Here is a 16490-nt window from a genome sequence, read left to right as displayed (position 1 = left end):
TGCTTCATTGTCTGATGGAAGGGTTCCAGGACGTGGCCAAACGTCACGACCTAGAATTGGACCATTGTGGGAGCAATTATGTGGGTTGCCTACTAGGCAACCCACATAACCCGACTGGTAGCAACGCCGTCACCATGATTTCCTGGGAACCCCGCTTACCTCCCCCAGAGCGCTACGATGGAGATTACAGAACCTGCCAGGTATTTCTCTCCCAGTGCCCCCTCATTTTTCGAGCTGCAGCCTTCTTCGTTCCCTCGAATAGCGTACATTACTACACTGATGTCCAGGAGGGCACTCGCCTGGGCCACGGTGGTGTGGGAGCAACAATTCGTCGTCTGTCTCAGTCTGGAGGTATTTGTGGCGGAGGTGAGAAGTTTTCGAGGCTCCGGTGTCCGGGAGAGAGGCTTCCCGGAAGTTACTCCAGCTTCGGCAGGGCTCCCTCAGTGTGACAGACGATGCAGTTGATTTCCGCATGCTAGGAGCGGAGGGTGCCTGGAGCCCGGAAGCGCTGTTCGACATGTTTCTGCATGGATTATCGGAGGAAGTAAAGGACGAGCTCGCAGCCCGGGAACTATCGGCGGCTTTTGACTCACTCATCACTTTAACCGTCCGGATTGATGGTCGGCTACGCGAACGTAGGAGGGAGAAGAGGTCTGATTGTGATCCCACCTTGCATTTGATGAACTCCGGGAAGTCCCGAGTGGACCCGAGCTTATCCGAGTTCCTCTGTGAGCCCATGAAGACTGCCGATTTACCTCTTCCCTAGCCGATGCAGCTCGGCAGGGCTAGGCTGTCTCCAACCGAACGCGTACGCAGACACCCAGAGTTGTCTGTATTGCGGTACTGCCGGTCATTATGTGTCTACCTTTTCCCTTCAAGAGACCTAGCTCATTGGTAGGAATGAGTACTCTGGTTGGTCCTAAGTATAATTTTGCTTCTCCCCTTACTCGCCCCCCTCTCCATGCCACCCTGCGGTGGGAGCGACCAGTCAAAGTCTCTCCAGATACTCATCGACTTGGGGGCCGATAAGACTCTTATGGATGTTACTCTGGCGTCCGAGCTCAACTCCATTCCCATGAATGTCAGAGCGTTGGACGACCGCTCTATAGGCCGGATTACCCACCATACCACCCCCATCGACCTATGTGTGTCGCGGAACCACAGCACGGCGATCCAATTCCTGCTAATTGAGTCTCCGCGGGTACCTGCAGTATTGGGATTCTCTTGGCTCCAGCGACACAATCCCTCGATTGACTGTTCTACTGGTGCCATCATGGGCTGGAGCCCGTTGTGCCATGCTCATTGCTTGAAATCGGCTCTGCCAGCCCCGGGACGTCTTCCTGGTGGCTTGGAAATTGCCCCGAACCTCTCTGCCATTCCCGTGAAGTGCCACGACCTCTGGGAGGGGTTCAGGCCCGGGCCACTTCGCTTCCGCAATACCGACCGGTACCCAAGGATGTTAAGCCGGATGTGCTGGCACGCCGCTATAGCCCCGCTGCTACACCCCTGGAAACCGAGACCTTTCCCCTCCTGCTCCAAAGTCATTAGCCCTTCTGCTGTTTTTTCTCTGTTGCCCCGTACCCTCTGTATACTTCTAGATGTAAACCCAAGTCTCACAGCCCTTTGTCTCCTGTTTCCTGTCGTTTGCCTGCCCCTGTTGCTGTAATAAACATGATAATAAACGTGATATAATCTGTAACACAACCAAAATAACCTGCAAATGCATCCAAGTTTGTAGAGTCACAAGCTTGATTTAGTCATTGCGTGTTAGGAATATGGAACCAAATACTATACTTTTGACAACTTTATTTATAAGAATGTAGGAGTGTCAATAATTTTGCCCCCTAACTTTTTGAGATAGAAAAAAATGTATTATTATAAAAAAATATTTAATTTCCAATTTTTTTTTTGCATTAAATATAGCTCGGTATTGTTATTATTTATTTGATGCAGTCATTATTGGTAATCTTTATCAAGGGTGTCAATCATTTCGGACCCCACTGTATTTCTTTGTGAAAATGGGAATTACATTTTTCTTTTCATTTATTATTCAATTAGCCCCTTATCTCTTTGTCCAATTATTCCTTTGACATGCTTTATGATCAAAATGTGAAAGGTTAAATTTCATGTGGGTACATGGTATTACGAGTGCTATCAGTTACACTTTGTTGGCATCTTATCAGACACTTCCTGCTGTCAGCCCAAGTGCTCATTTCAAAAGTAGATTTGCATCAGATCCATGCAGTGTTCTACGACGATCTAATTGTGCTGATGTCTGGCTCTCCCAAAAGGTCAGGGATGTGAAGGGATTAGAGTTGGAATGTTATCGCTCTGATTGAAAAGCCACTATATTGAAGACTGAGGATGTGAAAGTAGAAGGGAGTTTAATTTCTTCCCATGTTCCTGTTTTTATTTACTTTTCTGCTCTTTTGCACACCAGTATTTCTACTTGCACATCATCATCTGCTCATCTATCACTCTAGTGATCTATCACTCTATCACTCCAGATAAATTGTAATTACTTTGCTACTATGGCCTATTTATTGCCTTACCTCCTCACACCATTTGCACATACTGTATATAGACTTTTCTATTGTGTTATTGACTGTACACTTGTTTATTCCATGTGTAACTTGTTGTTTGTGTCGCACTGCTTTGCTTTATCTTGGCCAGGTCGCAGTTGTAAATGAGAATTTGTTCTCAACTAGCTTACCTGGTTAAATAAAGGTGAAAAAATATATATATATATTTTTAAAATGCTCACCGACTCACAAATGAGACAAATTCACAGACTCCCATAGGTACTCCTATAGAGCCAGGTCCTACTCTCCGGCTGTAAAATTAGGGCAATCCTGGATATCTCAATGTCCCATCAATGCAAATGCTAACATTGAGAGATATGGTTAGGGATATTTGGGAACATTTTCTTTGTCTATTGCTTTCCTTCCTACATGATACACCTAGATTATTATTAGATTCATGAATCTTTGTAGTGATGTTATTTAGTTATACACGTAACAAGCCAGATGTTAATTCTCCATTCTACAAGCTATTTTTTTTTGAGTTGGAGCCAGCTGCAATTCATATTAGTTTTGCATGATATGCTTATGCATAAAAAAACGGGATTATCAAAGTCACCACATAAAATATGGAAAATGTTGACACACTGCAGACTCAAGAAATGCAACCTGCAAGACAGCAGAGCGCTACATTAAGGTCTCAGAATGAGGTGTGTTTCCAGAATCGTAATTCATTCCTTTTATTATTGTTTTTTTTTACCCTTTCTTCTCCCCAATTGGTAGTTAGTCTTTTCTCATTGCTGCAACTCCCGTACCGACTCGGGAGAGGAGAAGGTCGTGAACCGTGTGTCCTCCAAAACACAACCCAACCAAGCTGCTTCTTGACACAATGCCCACTTAAACTGTAAGCGAGCCGCACCAATGTGTTAGTACACCTGGTGACCGTGTCAGCGTGCACTACACCCGGCCCGCCACAGGAGTCGCTAGTGCGCGATGGGACAAGGATATCCCTGTCGGCCAAAACCTCCCAACCCGGAAGACGCTGGGCCAATTGCGCGCCGCCACATGGGTGTCCCGGTCGCGGACGGCTGCGACAGAGCCTGGACTCGAACCCAGAATCTCTAGTGGCACAGCTAGCACTGCGATGCAGTGCCTTAGACCACTGCGCCACTCGGGAGCCTGTAACTAATTTCTATGAACAAATATGCTGATTTTCTCATCTGTTATCACACATGAAGGTCGTTAATAAAGTAAAGTCCCTTATGAGACACCTCTCTGGTCGTTCTCTCCCTCTCCCTCTCTCTCTCTCTCTCTCTCTCTCTCTCTCTCTCTCTCTCACTCTCGTGCCTGTGACCATTGGGAATATACAGCTTGCGTTTTGTTTCGTGACACTGTCTAAATTGGATTTTACACTGAGCTACAACTGCTTTTACTAATGCCAAAAGCAAAACAAATTACATTTTCCCTTTGACAAAGTAAACATTTGCTCCTTGTATGTATTTGAAGAAAATAGAGTAGTGAATTATATTAATTGTCATAGATGCTGACTGGAAAAGGCGGAAAAAAAGAAAGGGGACTTATTAATTGCCTTCAGGCCCGGTCAGGAAACATCTAATGGCTAATTCAGCTCCCTAATGTTATCATGATTTAGTGGGCTTTTCATTTTAACACTGGATTGTTTGTACAAGTCAGTGGATGTTGCACTGCAGAAAGTTGGAAAAGATCCTTAAGACAAAGATTTTGTCAAGTTTCATCTAAAAGGTCTGTCTACATATGCACTGCATATCTATGGTAACCATAGTCTAGCATGACTATGCTAACAACTTAGAATCAATGACAGAACACTGAGGATGCCTTTTTAAAACGAGGCAGGAAGAGTCAAACCAAAATAAATAAATATTTACCCAACAAACTGTCATATATTTCCAATGATCTATTGTAAATGTGGACACTGGTTTGTGACAAGAGAAACAAATGTTATCGCTAAATCAGCAGAACAGGTATATTGATTTAAGAACTATGCGCTGCAGATAGTCTCCATCGGCAAGATGGCCAGCTCGGGGTATTGATGTATTTATCATGATTCGTAGGTAGCAAGGGTGGCCACCTGCAATTCCCTGGAACCACAAAACACTTATTGTTCAATTAAAATGTCTGTAACGTATATCTGAAAGGTCATTGTTCAGAAAATAGGGGGGGGAAGATACTGTTGTCAAAATTGTCTCCTTAAAAGTCACAGTGTGGCCAACACAAATGATACTGCGGCACAATGACACATACAGTACATTCTGCAGAGGAAATGTTATGTGAAACTAGAGATTTTGTCATTATTTTTGCTAGGTATCTGTCGATCAGTGTATCCACTCAGATGAAACAAACACGATTTATGTTAAATATCAAGATTTTTTGGAGAGAGATATATATGCACTGCATATGCCCTTTACTGTGAACACAATTACATTGTCAACCACCCCTGCTGATAGAAACACACAATGTTATTGAGTAATGGATACATTACTACAAAACAGAATGTATTGACCTTGGGTATAACATTGTTATAACTGAATAGCAGCGCTAAATGGATTAATAAAATACCATTATATTCATAAAAATGCAATTATTGCTTCATGGTTGTAAATGTACAGTGTATGTGTCTGTGGTATCGAATGGAGGTCATTACATTATTTATCAGTGTTTTTAAGGGCTACCGTTGTATTTGGATTTTTTTTTTTTATACCTTTATTTAACCAGGTAGGCCAGTTGAGAACAAGTGGCTGCGACCTGGCCAAGATGAAGCAAAGCAGTGCGACAAAAACAACACAGAGTTACACATAGGATAAACAAAAGTACAGTCAATAACACAATAGAACAATCTATATACAGTGTGTGAAAAATGGAGTATGGAGGTAAGGCAATAAATAGGCCATAGTAGCGAAGTAATTACAATTGAGCAAATTAACACTGAATTGGTAGATGAGCAGATGATGATGTGCAAGTAGAAATACTGGTGTGCAAAAAAGTCAATAAAAACAATATGGGATGAGGTAGGTAGTTGGGTGGGCTATTTACAGATGGGCTATGTACAGCTTCAGCGATAGCTGATGCTTAAAGTTAGTGAGGGAGATGTCAGTCTCTAACTTCAGCGATTTTTGCAATTGCCGCACGCATTGTTTTTTTTCTTGCCTCTTTTAAAGTCAAGTTTGAACTATTGACAAGGAACGGAACAATGCCATTTGCTCCTAGCATAGGATGCCATTTTCTTTGTCTGCACTTATTGATTATTATAACAACAATAACTGTACTGTATTACTAGTGTGAAGATTGTTAAGCTGCCTTTTATTAATGGCTTCTCTCTTGTTTACCTCCAGGTGCAACAATCGAACCCAGTGCATAGTGATCACAGGTTCTGATGTCTTCCCAGACCCCTGTCCAGGGACCTACAAATATCTGGAGGTCCAGTATGAGTGTGTTCCCTACAGTAAGTATGAACTTTCCATCATGCATTTAACAGTTCTCTGTCCTCTTCTTTGGCTCTCTTTCTATAATTTCTCTCACATTCTCGATCCCTCCTTTTATCCCTCTATATACTCTGATAATGTATCTCTCTTTACACTCTAATGCAAGATACATTCAAATTATTTGCATAAGTATTGGTTCCTAGGGAGGATCTATATACAATGTTTTATCTCTACACCATTTGACAATGGACCGTGCTGAGGTAAGTTTTAAATATATGACGATGTTAGTGGAGGGCTATATTAAAGTAATACAATTAAAGGTGTGATCTAGTCATCCCTCAGATACAACACCCTATTCCCTTTTTTGTGCACTACTTTTAACCAGGGCTCCATAGGGCACTGGTCAAAAGCAGTGCACTACAGTATATAGGGAATAGGGTGCACTTTGGGATGCATACCTAGGATTGATATCAGCAAAATAATCACCACTGCTCATTGCAATGGTTCTATGTAGTTTCTGAACAACAGGTGTTGAGATCTGTCAGCAGATGTTTCGTATGAAGGAAAACAGAATGCCTCCAATTAGATAATTCAACAAGGTGATGTATCACACAAAATTATAGGATTAACATTTGTCTCTTTGCTAAAATATTCATTGTGGCTTAGCTCCAAAATAATCTATAGTCTATAGATACCCCTTGTCTGAACCATTGTCCTAATAATGTTGTTGATATGCAAGTACAATGAATTGCCAGGAATTCAAAAGAAAGGGAAAATCCACTCAAAACAATATTTGTCATTTTTTCATTACTCCACTGTTGATATAGTCATGATGATGTGGCTGGTGATACTTTGCTTCTTGAAAGTCCAATATCTTAAAAACTTGACTGTTGACATGCAAAACGTTTTTGGGACTGTATCAACAGTGGACTAATGAAAAAAAATACTTAAAAGATAGTTTTTGAGTGGATTTACCCTTTCAATGATTTGAGCATGATCCAGCTCTACTAGCTGCTTTACAATTCTATTTTAGCTGTTAATATGTTTGTGAGCTCAACCTACTAACATGTACATCGTGTAGATTTGACCACTTAATCAAATGATTTCAGAGCGTCTGAGAGCATCTGGAATAATTATAGTCTATACGACCCAAAGCCAGGGTTCCTGCTCTAACCATTCTCCGTAGAATGTTCATACGAATAGCTAAGTGAACAACATTAGAATATGAACCTCATTACAAGTTAAAGTTTGACCTCTCCAAGGTTTTAAGACCCGAGATTATCAATGGGGCGGCAGGGTAGCCTAGTGGTTAGAGCGTTGGACTAGTAACCGGAAGGTTGCGAGTTCAAACCCCCGAGCTGACAAGGTACAAATCTGTCGTTCTGCCCCTGAACAGGCAGTTAACCCACTGTTCCCAGGCCGTCATTGAAAATAAGAATTTGTTCTTAACTGACTTGCCTGGCTAAATAAAGGTAAAAAAAAAAAAAAAAAAAAAAAAAAAAAAATGAACTATGTAATAATGAGAAATAGGTATAAACTACGAAAGCACACCACAATTCATTATTTTTAGCTGAAAATCCCTCTCCCAGTATTGTTTTTCAGGATCTTTCTCTGCTTGTCTCAAAGTTATAAGGAAACTATCGATCCATCTCTTGCTGTTTTGCTTGAGACCTTAATCATAGGATTAGCCCCAAGGTCCACCTAGACACCCTCAATATTTTTTGGGGGGGGGTTCCTGTCCCTTCTTGTGCTAAGGAAGCAGACAAACTTCCTTCGGAACATGTCAAAGGAACTACGAGGTTGTTGAATCCCAGCTATAGGTAGATTTTTGTAAAAGATCCCAAGCAGACCTCTCTATACTCTTTGGTTGATCCATAGTCCATGCATGTAGCGCCATCTTTTTGCTTCTTAATTTCCGTAAAGGTCCATGTCCGCCCAAAATAGGACCGAGGATACAGAATGTGTCGTATATCAACTGCCCTGGTAAGTTCTTAGTGTCCCCCCCCCCCAGTCCAGACCTTTTTTTAGTGTTCCCCCACCCAGCTAGACCACCCAGTGCTGTTGTAGACTGTGTCCCATGGGGCAGTGCTGTGTTTGGTTTTGTTTCCCCCACCAACCCCTTGTCTTTCCTCACACAAGCACCCAACCAGTGACCAGTGACTACCCTTAAGACTGTCTTTAAACTGAAGTATCACATTTGTCTCGAGCCTAGAGTTGCCTTCACTGGGCAATATTTAGTAAGCTTCTGCATATGTGCAGAGATATTACCACTTTTACCAGAGGGAGCAAATCATATGGAGTACATGAAGATATTTTGATTAAAAACGTTGACCTGGTTCAAACTATTAATAAATATGGCCCTTAGAGAGGTCTTAGGAAAGATATTTTTCAAGTCAACATATTAAACCCCTATTAAGCCAATCCACAAGTGAGATGAGTGAAGAAGACCAGTAGACATATGCATCATCATTCTAGACTAAAGCAAGGCTTCTAGAGCCTCTGCAACATAACTAACAATCTTACTTCAGAATATATCCAACACATTTTACCTTTACCACTGGTTTGATGTAATATGCTGTGTAATTTATTTATTTTTCTTTAACAAGCCTTCAAATCAAACTGGTCCATCTTCGATACATCTTGGATCTTTCAAAGTAGCACATACCAACAAAAACCTATATTTACACCATATATATGGTTAAAATACCTGGGTGTGTATAACCTCTATTTCCATAAATCTACCTCTTGTTCTTATTTGGTTCATGTCAAGAGCTATCCTCATTAGGCCCCATTATCTCTGTGTTTAGTCTGTGGATGTGGGTTGGACCTTCACCTGGCATCTTGTAGCCCTCTGAATTGCCTGTGTTAATTGCCAGGACGATATAAAAGTGACATACAAGTCTTCATTAACATCATTCTTTGCATTCTGTATCGAAGCAGCGAGACAAAATCTGCCACGACTGTTTCTACGGCACCTTGTAAAAATGCAGAGGCATGCAAACATATGTTAACAGGATTCCAAAGCAGTCAGACCTCATTTTGTTTTATGTCATCGTCTGCTATCATAGCTATCCTCCAAAACTGTACAATATAGAAACAGACATAAGTATTTTATTCAGGCAAAGAAAATAGGCATAATGCTTCAGCTTATGTTCCATAACATTTACATTTGAGAACTTTACTCTTTACATTTGCTGACATTAGTAGCGTAGTTTGCTTTGCTCAATTATATTATTTAGAGTTTGCATTATTCCCCAATTTAATCCAATTGAATGTCTTGCCCTCTGGACGAGACTGGAGCCACTGATTGAGTCTACATAGTGGTCAGCAGGCTTCTGAGTCCATGGATTGCAGCCAATACACCAGTCTAGTCACTCCAGAAAGTACATTACATGCAAATCAAAGGAGCTTCTGTCTGCAGCAAATAGAGCGGTTTGTTCTTAGTCAAGGTTAAAGTAGAGTAGTGATTATATAAAGACAGAACATTCATGTTATTTATAGGTGTATACCTTAAAATAACAGGGACCCCTTTACTGCTATGTTTGGTGATAATGATGACAGGGTTTTGGTGCTATCTTGTTTTTATAATGCTGCTCTTTTAAATGTTATTCACTTCTCTTCTTCCCTTGTGCAATCTGCAGGAGACTTCCTTGGCTCCCTGACTCTTATTATGTTCCTCTACTGACCAGTTTCTGGTGACCTTTTTAGTTTTACACTAATGTCTGCTCAGGTCTTCCATCTTGTCTCCTCTCCTTTTTCAGATTTCCGTCTTCTTCAATTTGTATCTGGCTGGCTGTGTCTGAGAATTTCTGCTGTCTGTTAATTTGTTTGCATCTCTGACATTTAATCTTGTAGGTAGCCAGAACTCTGCTCATTCTTAACCATGCCTTCCTCACACTTGAATCACTTGCATTTTTGCAGAGTGGAGGGCATGCTTATGCCTCTCCCTCTTTCTCTCCTTTTTCTTTCTTTCTCTTTTCACTATTTTCCACACACTTGAGGGATATATTTTAGAACAGTAAAATAGTATGTATTGTACTATAAAAGCATCTGTATATTCTATCTGATTAAATTGACGGCCTCATGAAATCTCTGCTATTGATATTGATTGATTTTTCTACTCAATGTCCCATTGTGATAAACTAACAGCTCATTGAATTTGTATTATATTCTTGATTTATAGTACTAATAGGCTGTCTTTATATGAAAACAGATCACCGTATGTAACACTTAATGCTATTTACACCTTTTGGTTAGCATTCTTGTGTTTCATTCAATAAGATTTTCAGATCGATGAACTAGCAAACGAGTCAATCCACCATCAATCCAAAAGTCAAATGGCACTATTATCGTTAACCTCAATTTACACAACTAATTAAGTGCAATGTTTACTTTGCAACTTAATGCATGGTGACTGTCATAACATTGCTACACTATTGTTTTTGTTCTATAATATAACACACTACTTGTAGTAGATATTTTAACTGATTATCTACTTCCTCAATAGAGAGAGGGGAAATAAACCACAAATGTCAGCAGATGCTTCAGGGTTTGTTTTTGTTTGCACCTGTTTTGCCTAAAGTCATACTCAGCAGGTCCCGGAAGCCTTGGTGCAAGAATATTAAATCACCAACTTACAGTGTATCATAGATTCTATATCAATCTGTTAGTAATGAAATAGGCCTCTATGAAGGTTGGATCACTGCAATATTGTACAGTAAACTGTGAACTGCAGGCTCTATTTTTGAACCATACTGTTTAACTCTCTTTTAGTCCTCTGGTTTCATGACACAAATTATTTAACTAGTACTGTATTATTTGTTGCCAGCACAAAGAAGATGTTGTGTTTGGCAATTGTGTTATTTACCTGGGTCGTGTCCATTTACGGCATGCAACTGACTTTTTTTTTAAACGGAAAACGAACCTTTATATTTCTCATCAGTGTTACTCAAGTCCAAGTTTACTGTTTCAGTAAAAAAAAATCTCCAGTTTCTGCCTACTGAACACGACCCTGGTGATCAGATTGTTTTTAAAAGGACAATGTACAGATTCCTCTTTTATGGGACTCAGCTCCCTTTCAATAGTGTTAATCTGTAAATTGAGTTAGGAATTTTTGTTGTGGAAAAATTTGATAGACATATGATATTAATAATTTACTCTGTTAGCAGCAGAGTTACTTGGTTTATAGTTTGCTGGTCAATTGCCGTTCATCAAAAATCACAGCAATGTCATTAACATTATTTTATCGTCTAATGTTCAACGGTTACATCCAGATATATCAAAAGTCAAAATAGTGTATATGTTATCAAAAGTGACAACAGTAGTCACACTAGCAGCCTACAGACTGTTGACCTGAATATAAAATGAACAATGTTGTGGCCAAGTGTGGTTGACCAACCTTCTATAAACCAAGCTTAACACTTGGCCAAAGCTCCATACATTGTCCATTTGGACCTCTCTGGGTGTCCTAACCTTAATCTTTCCCTCGAGATAGGGGGTCGTCTGAACTGTCTGATGGTGTTTACTGTATCTCCTGTTTCTCTTTCCTTTCTCAAAATAGGTCTGCCTATCTTTGTCCATGTGTCATTATATGTTACTGCTTATGTAACCATAGAGATGACAGTTAATTCATATTAATCTCTTTTTTTCCTTGCACCCCTTTCATTCTCTCTTCCAATGCTTAAAATAGAAGTGGAGCAAAAAGGTAAATAACTGACACAATCCAAACCCTAGATCCTTGTTTTGTGGCATATGGTTGTAAATCTTCCTATCCCCACTACGGTGTGCCAACCCCATAGCAGGCAGTACCAACAAACACATTCCCCATATAACAGTAGTCAGTAAACTGCAACGATGAGAGTGAGACTGATTTTAAAGAAAAAAGATGATAAAACACTAGCAGCAGTACAGCTGTAAGTGCAGAGTGTAGTAGCTGGAGTCCATAGGGGTTTCTTCCCCCATCCTCCTGGGTGCTTTTGCTACTCAGCCCAATCTCATATTGCCTGGCTTCCAAACCCCTCTACATAGCATGCCATGGTAACAGTGTTTTCTGGCCCTTTGAAATCTACTGGTTCTAATGTCCTGTTCTCCCTTAGCACCCTCTCCCCCTTATCCCTTATGCCTTCCCTCTTCCCCTTATCCCTTATCCCTTCTCTCTCCCCCTTATCCCTTCCCTCTCCCCCTTATCCCTTATCCCTTCCCTCTCCCGCCTTATCCCTTCCCTCTTCCTCCTCATCCCTTATCCTGCCACTTGCTGCTCTTCTTTCCTTTGATTCATGCACATACTCAGAGCAACAACAAAACACCTCAAGAACACGCTCACTTGTAACTTTAATGGTTAGGACATTTGCAACATTTTGTCACAACAAACCTCTCAGGTATATGGTAAAACGAGTGGTGTAAGTGGCAAATGTCTCAGAATACACATTTTCAGACCTGCTGAATCCTGCTCTCGATTGAAACCTCCAGTCTGTTGCCAAATGACTTTAGTTGCCTGCTTTTTTGTTTACAGGAATTTTGTTTGGTTTTCGTTCTGTTCTATTCTCCCCCTCGTTTGTTTTCTATTCCCCTACAGTAGATGTCTAAGAGACAAGGCTTCTTTTGTTTCAGAAAGTTATGTTATTACTTCATATACTATATATTTGCTTAACAACTTTCCTATTCCTTTTTTTCTTTCTATGCACAAAACCAAACTCCCCATACTGCTTGTGAACATTGGTTATAGCTGTAGTTGTCTTTTGGGCACTTTAATGTGTGTTTGTCCCCACTCTCTTTTTGGACAACCCGTAAAACAAAATGGAGAAATTAGAGATATCTTGACATTGTCTTCTGCTATTTTGATACGTTTCACTTGGATTTGTTGACTTAAATCTGTTTCTTATTTTACTCTTCCCTCATCACTAGTTTTTGTTTGTCCTGGGACCCTGAAAGCTGTCGGTGATCCTTCCTTTCTCTTTGAAGCGGAGCAGCAAGCTGGGTCATGGTGCAAAGACCCTCTACAAGCCGGTGACAAAATCTACTTCATGCCTTGGACTCCTTACCGGACAGACACACTCATTGAGTACTCTTCCCTCGACGACTTCCAAAACGCCCGGCAAACCATCACGTACAAGCTCCCCCACCGGGTGGACGGCACTGGATTTGTGGTCTACGATGGGGCCGTGTTTTTCAACAAAGAGAGAACCCGCAACATTGTAAAGTTTGACATACGGACCCGAATCAAAAGCGGCGAGGCCATCATCAATAACGCCAACTATCATGACACGTCACCCTACAAGTGGGGTGGGAAAACGGACATCGACCTGGCCGTGGATGAGAACGGCCTGTGGGTGATCTACGCCACAGAGCAGAACAATGGCATGATGGTCATCAGCCAGTTGAACCCTTACACACTGCGCTTCGAGGCCACCTGGGAGACGACGTATGACAAGCGATCGGCCTCCAATGCCTTCATGATCTGTGGAGTACTCTACGTAGTGAGGTCCACATATGAAGATAACGAGAGTGAAGTCAGCAAAAGCTTAATAGATTATGTTTACAATACCAAACAGAACCGTGGAGAGTATGTAGATATCCACTTTCCCAACCAGTACCAGTATATCGCAGCTGTGGATTACAATCCCAGAGATAACCAGCTATACGTGTGGAATAATTTTTACATCCTGAGATATAATCTGGAGTTCGGACCACCCGATCCCGCTGACGGTAAGCAGCATCTCATTTCTTTAGTGCACAATACTGGTAAATTGCATTTTGTGACATTGCGAACTTAGCTGCCACTAAGTGTGTTGATATTCCTTGGGTATTCCACAGCCTGCGTGTCAAGTGTCACGGATGGCAGATTTGTTTATTTAGAATTGAATATGTGTTAGATATGTTACGGAAGCTTTGGAGTGCATGAAGCTTCTCGGGGTGAAGTCGTCTTGCTCAGCAGTAAACAACATCACCCACTTACCATCTCATAAGGGATCAGTATCGGGGGATTTAGTTGGATTTACAGTGCGGGCGTTCCCCCACGTCCCCAGTGCAAAGGAAGGCCCATGGGGGTAGCTGCTGCCACCAGCTCTTCTCCCAGAGAGAGAGGAAATTTACCTCCACAACTGGAATTATACCTTCCTGGACAGGTACAAAGTGTTATTCCCCCTGGTTCAGAAACCCTTAATCCCCACCAGGCACTGCTCAGGTAGCAAGTAGTCTAGTGTTTAATAGCATTGGGCCAGTAACCAAAAGGTTGCTGGTTCAAATCCCTGAGCTGACGGGGTGAAAAATCTGTTGAAGTTTGCTTGATCAAGGCCCTTAACCCTAATTGGTCCTGTAAGTCACTCTGGATCAGAGCGTCTGCTAAATGACAAAAAAAAAGTTCACCCTATCAGGCTAGTATGAGGAACAGTGTGTCTTCTAGAAGACAAGGAGGCAGAGAACACGGGGAAGGGATCAATCACTCGGGTCATGTCAGATGAATATGTTTTTAATTTAACTGTCAAAAATTGACCTGAGGCCGCTTAGGCCCCAGATAGTCTTTACATTGAGCATATAATAACTGTAATTACCCTAATCCCCTCCTCACCCCGAGTCCTAAATCCATGTAATACTCCATACAGTCGGCGATGAGCGTGGAGGTCAAGCAACTTTCCTCCAGATTACCACAGCTCAATATTTATTAATGTATTTGCTAGCCCACTTTTGTATTGATAGGGCTGAGGAGGCTAAATTGGGTTCAACCAGTGGAACATGCCCACTATAGTAAGAGCCAGACAGGCTTTAGTGTAACAAAATAACTTCTCCTAAGTTTAGATACAGACCCTTAGGGGGAAATTAGTGTGCAGTGGGTGCACTGGATTGAAGTGAAGTCATCAAGGGGAGGAAGATGAAAATGCACTCATTTCCCTTTATTGCTGTCCATGAGCAACTTGTTTGAAGTGTCTCTTTAGCCAATAACGAGGTATTTGTGGATTTTGATTGAATATTTGCAGCATTACAAGCAAAATGTAATTTTCTTTTCCGATTTCCCATTTGGCAAATAGATTGTCATTAACAGATACTCAAATACAAATAGGTGACAATCAGCATAAAGGCAGCTAGTATATTGCATTTCTGTTTACATACAGCTATGGTAATGGTAGTAGCAAAAACACTTGTCACCTCGTTAAATCTAAGAAGTATTACAATATTTTTGTTACAGTTCCAAGTTATACGACTATAAAAAGCCAGACATTGAACTGAAACACATATGGTTTCAATACCATTTTTGCAGATTCACGGAATAGAGTTGCAATGCTCAGTTGATTAACACATATGTTGAATGCACATTGAATGCCAATATAGAAATGAAAGCACTTTAAAGGTGCTGTACAAAATAAGACTGGGTTTCAGTCACGTGTGTCCAACAAGCATCCTTAACTCTTCACACAGCACAGAGAACCTGGGCTGTAACATAGTGCCTATTTAGGGGCTCGTCTGGGATGCATGATACCTACATTATACCCTTAGGCCTAAACACTAACTACACTGAGCAAAAAATATAAATCCAACATGTAAAGTGTTGGTCCCATGTTTCATGATCTGAAATAAAAAATCCCAAAAATGAAACATGCACAAAAAGCTAATTTCTCTCAAATTCTGTGCACACATTTGTTTACATCCCTGTTAGTGAGCGTTTCTCCTTTGCCAAGATAATCCATCCACCTGACAGGTGTAGCATATCAAGAAGCTGATTAAAAAAAAACCTCATTACACAGGTGCACATTATGCTGGGGACAATAAAGCCACTCTAAAATGTGCAGTTTTGTTTGTCACATAGCACAATGCCTTCAGATGTATCATGTTTTGAGGGAGCATGCAATTGGCATGCTGACTGCAGGAATGTCCCCAGAGCTGTTGCCAGATCATTTTATGCAAATTTCTTTACCATAAGCCACCTCCAACGTCTTTTTAGAGAATTTGGCAGTATGTCCAATCAGCCTCACAACCGCAGACCAAGTGTAACCACGCCAGGCCCAGGACCTCCACATCCGTCTTATTCACCTGCGGGATCATCTGAGACTAGTTACCTGGACATTTGATGAAACTGAGGAGTATTTATTTCTGTAATAAAGCCCTTTTGTGGGGAAAATCTCATTTTGATTGGCTGGGCCTGGCTCCCCAGTTGGCCAATCCATGGCAGTGCGAAATGTGTGAAATCCATAGGTTAGGGCTTAATGAATTTATTGTAATTGACTGATTTCCTTATATAAACTGTAACTCAGTAAAAAACTATTGTTACTGTGTAATTTCACTTACTGTGTATTTTTTAGGGCTGTCAGAGTTTTGTTTTAGCATTTTTGGGGGTACACAATTTTTTAGCATGATTAATCGCAATCATGATTAAACATCCAAAATACATAATCTATATAGCTAAAGTCTACATTGTCATGTACAACTATTTGACATTGAGATTAGAGAAGGTTGTGCTTTCTCAATTTACCTAATTTTTGACAGTCAATATTCCTGTAATGTTCTTTGTATAAAAATTCTT

General features: G+C 41.0%; 1 protein-coding gene across 2 annotated transcripts in view; it reads left to right on the top strand.

Moving 5' to 3' along the window:
- Nucleotides 1-16490, top strand: part of LOC139406913 (adhesion G protein-coupled receptor L2a) — a 197838-nt gene that overhangs the window by 128567 nt on the left and 52781 nt on the right. For both annotated transcript variants that reach the window (XM_071150072.1, XM_071150070.1), the window contains exons 4-5: nucleotides 5888-5997; nucleotides 12881-13681. In XM_071150072.1, the coding sequence (XP_071006173.1) occupies nucleotides 5888-5997; nucleotides 12881-13681 (911 nt within the window). The remainder of the gene's footprint in view (nucleotides 1-5887; nucleotides 5998-12880; nucleotides 13682-16490) is intronic.

Source organism: Oncorhynchus clarkii, chromosome 4 (genome assembly GCF_045791955.1).
Source record: "Oncorhynchus clarkii lewisi isolate Uvic-CL-2024 chromosome 4, UVic_Ocla_1.0, whole genome shotgun sequence".
Classification (NCBI taxonomy): domain Eukaryota; kingdom Metazoa; phylum Chordata; class Actinopteri; order Salmoniformes; family Salmonidae; genus Oncorhynchus; species Oncorhynchus clarkii.
This window is presented reverse-complemented; position numbering and strand designations above follow the sequence as displayed.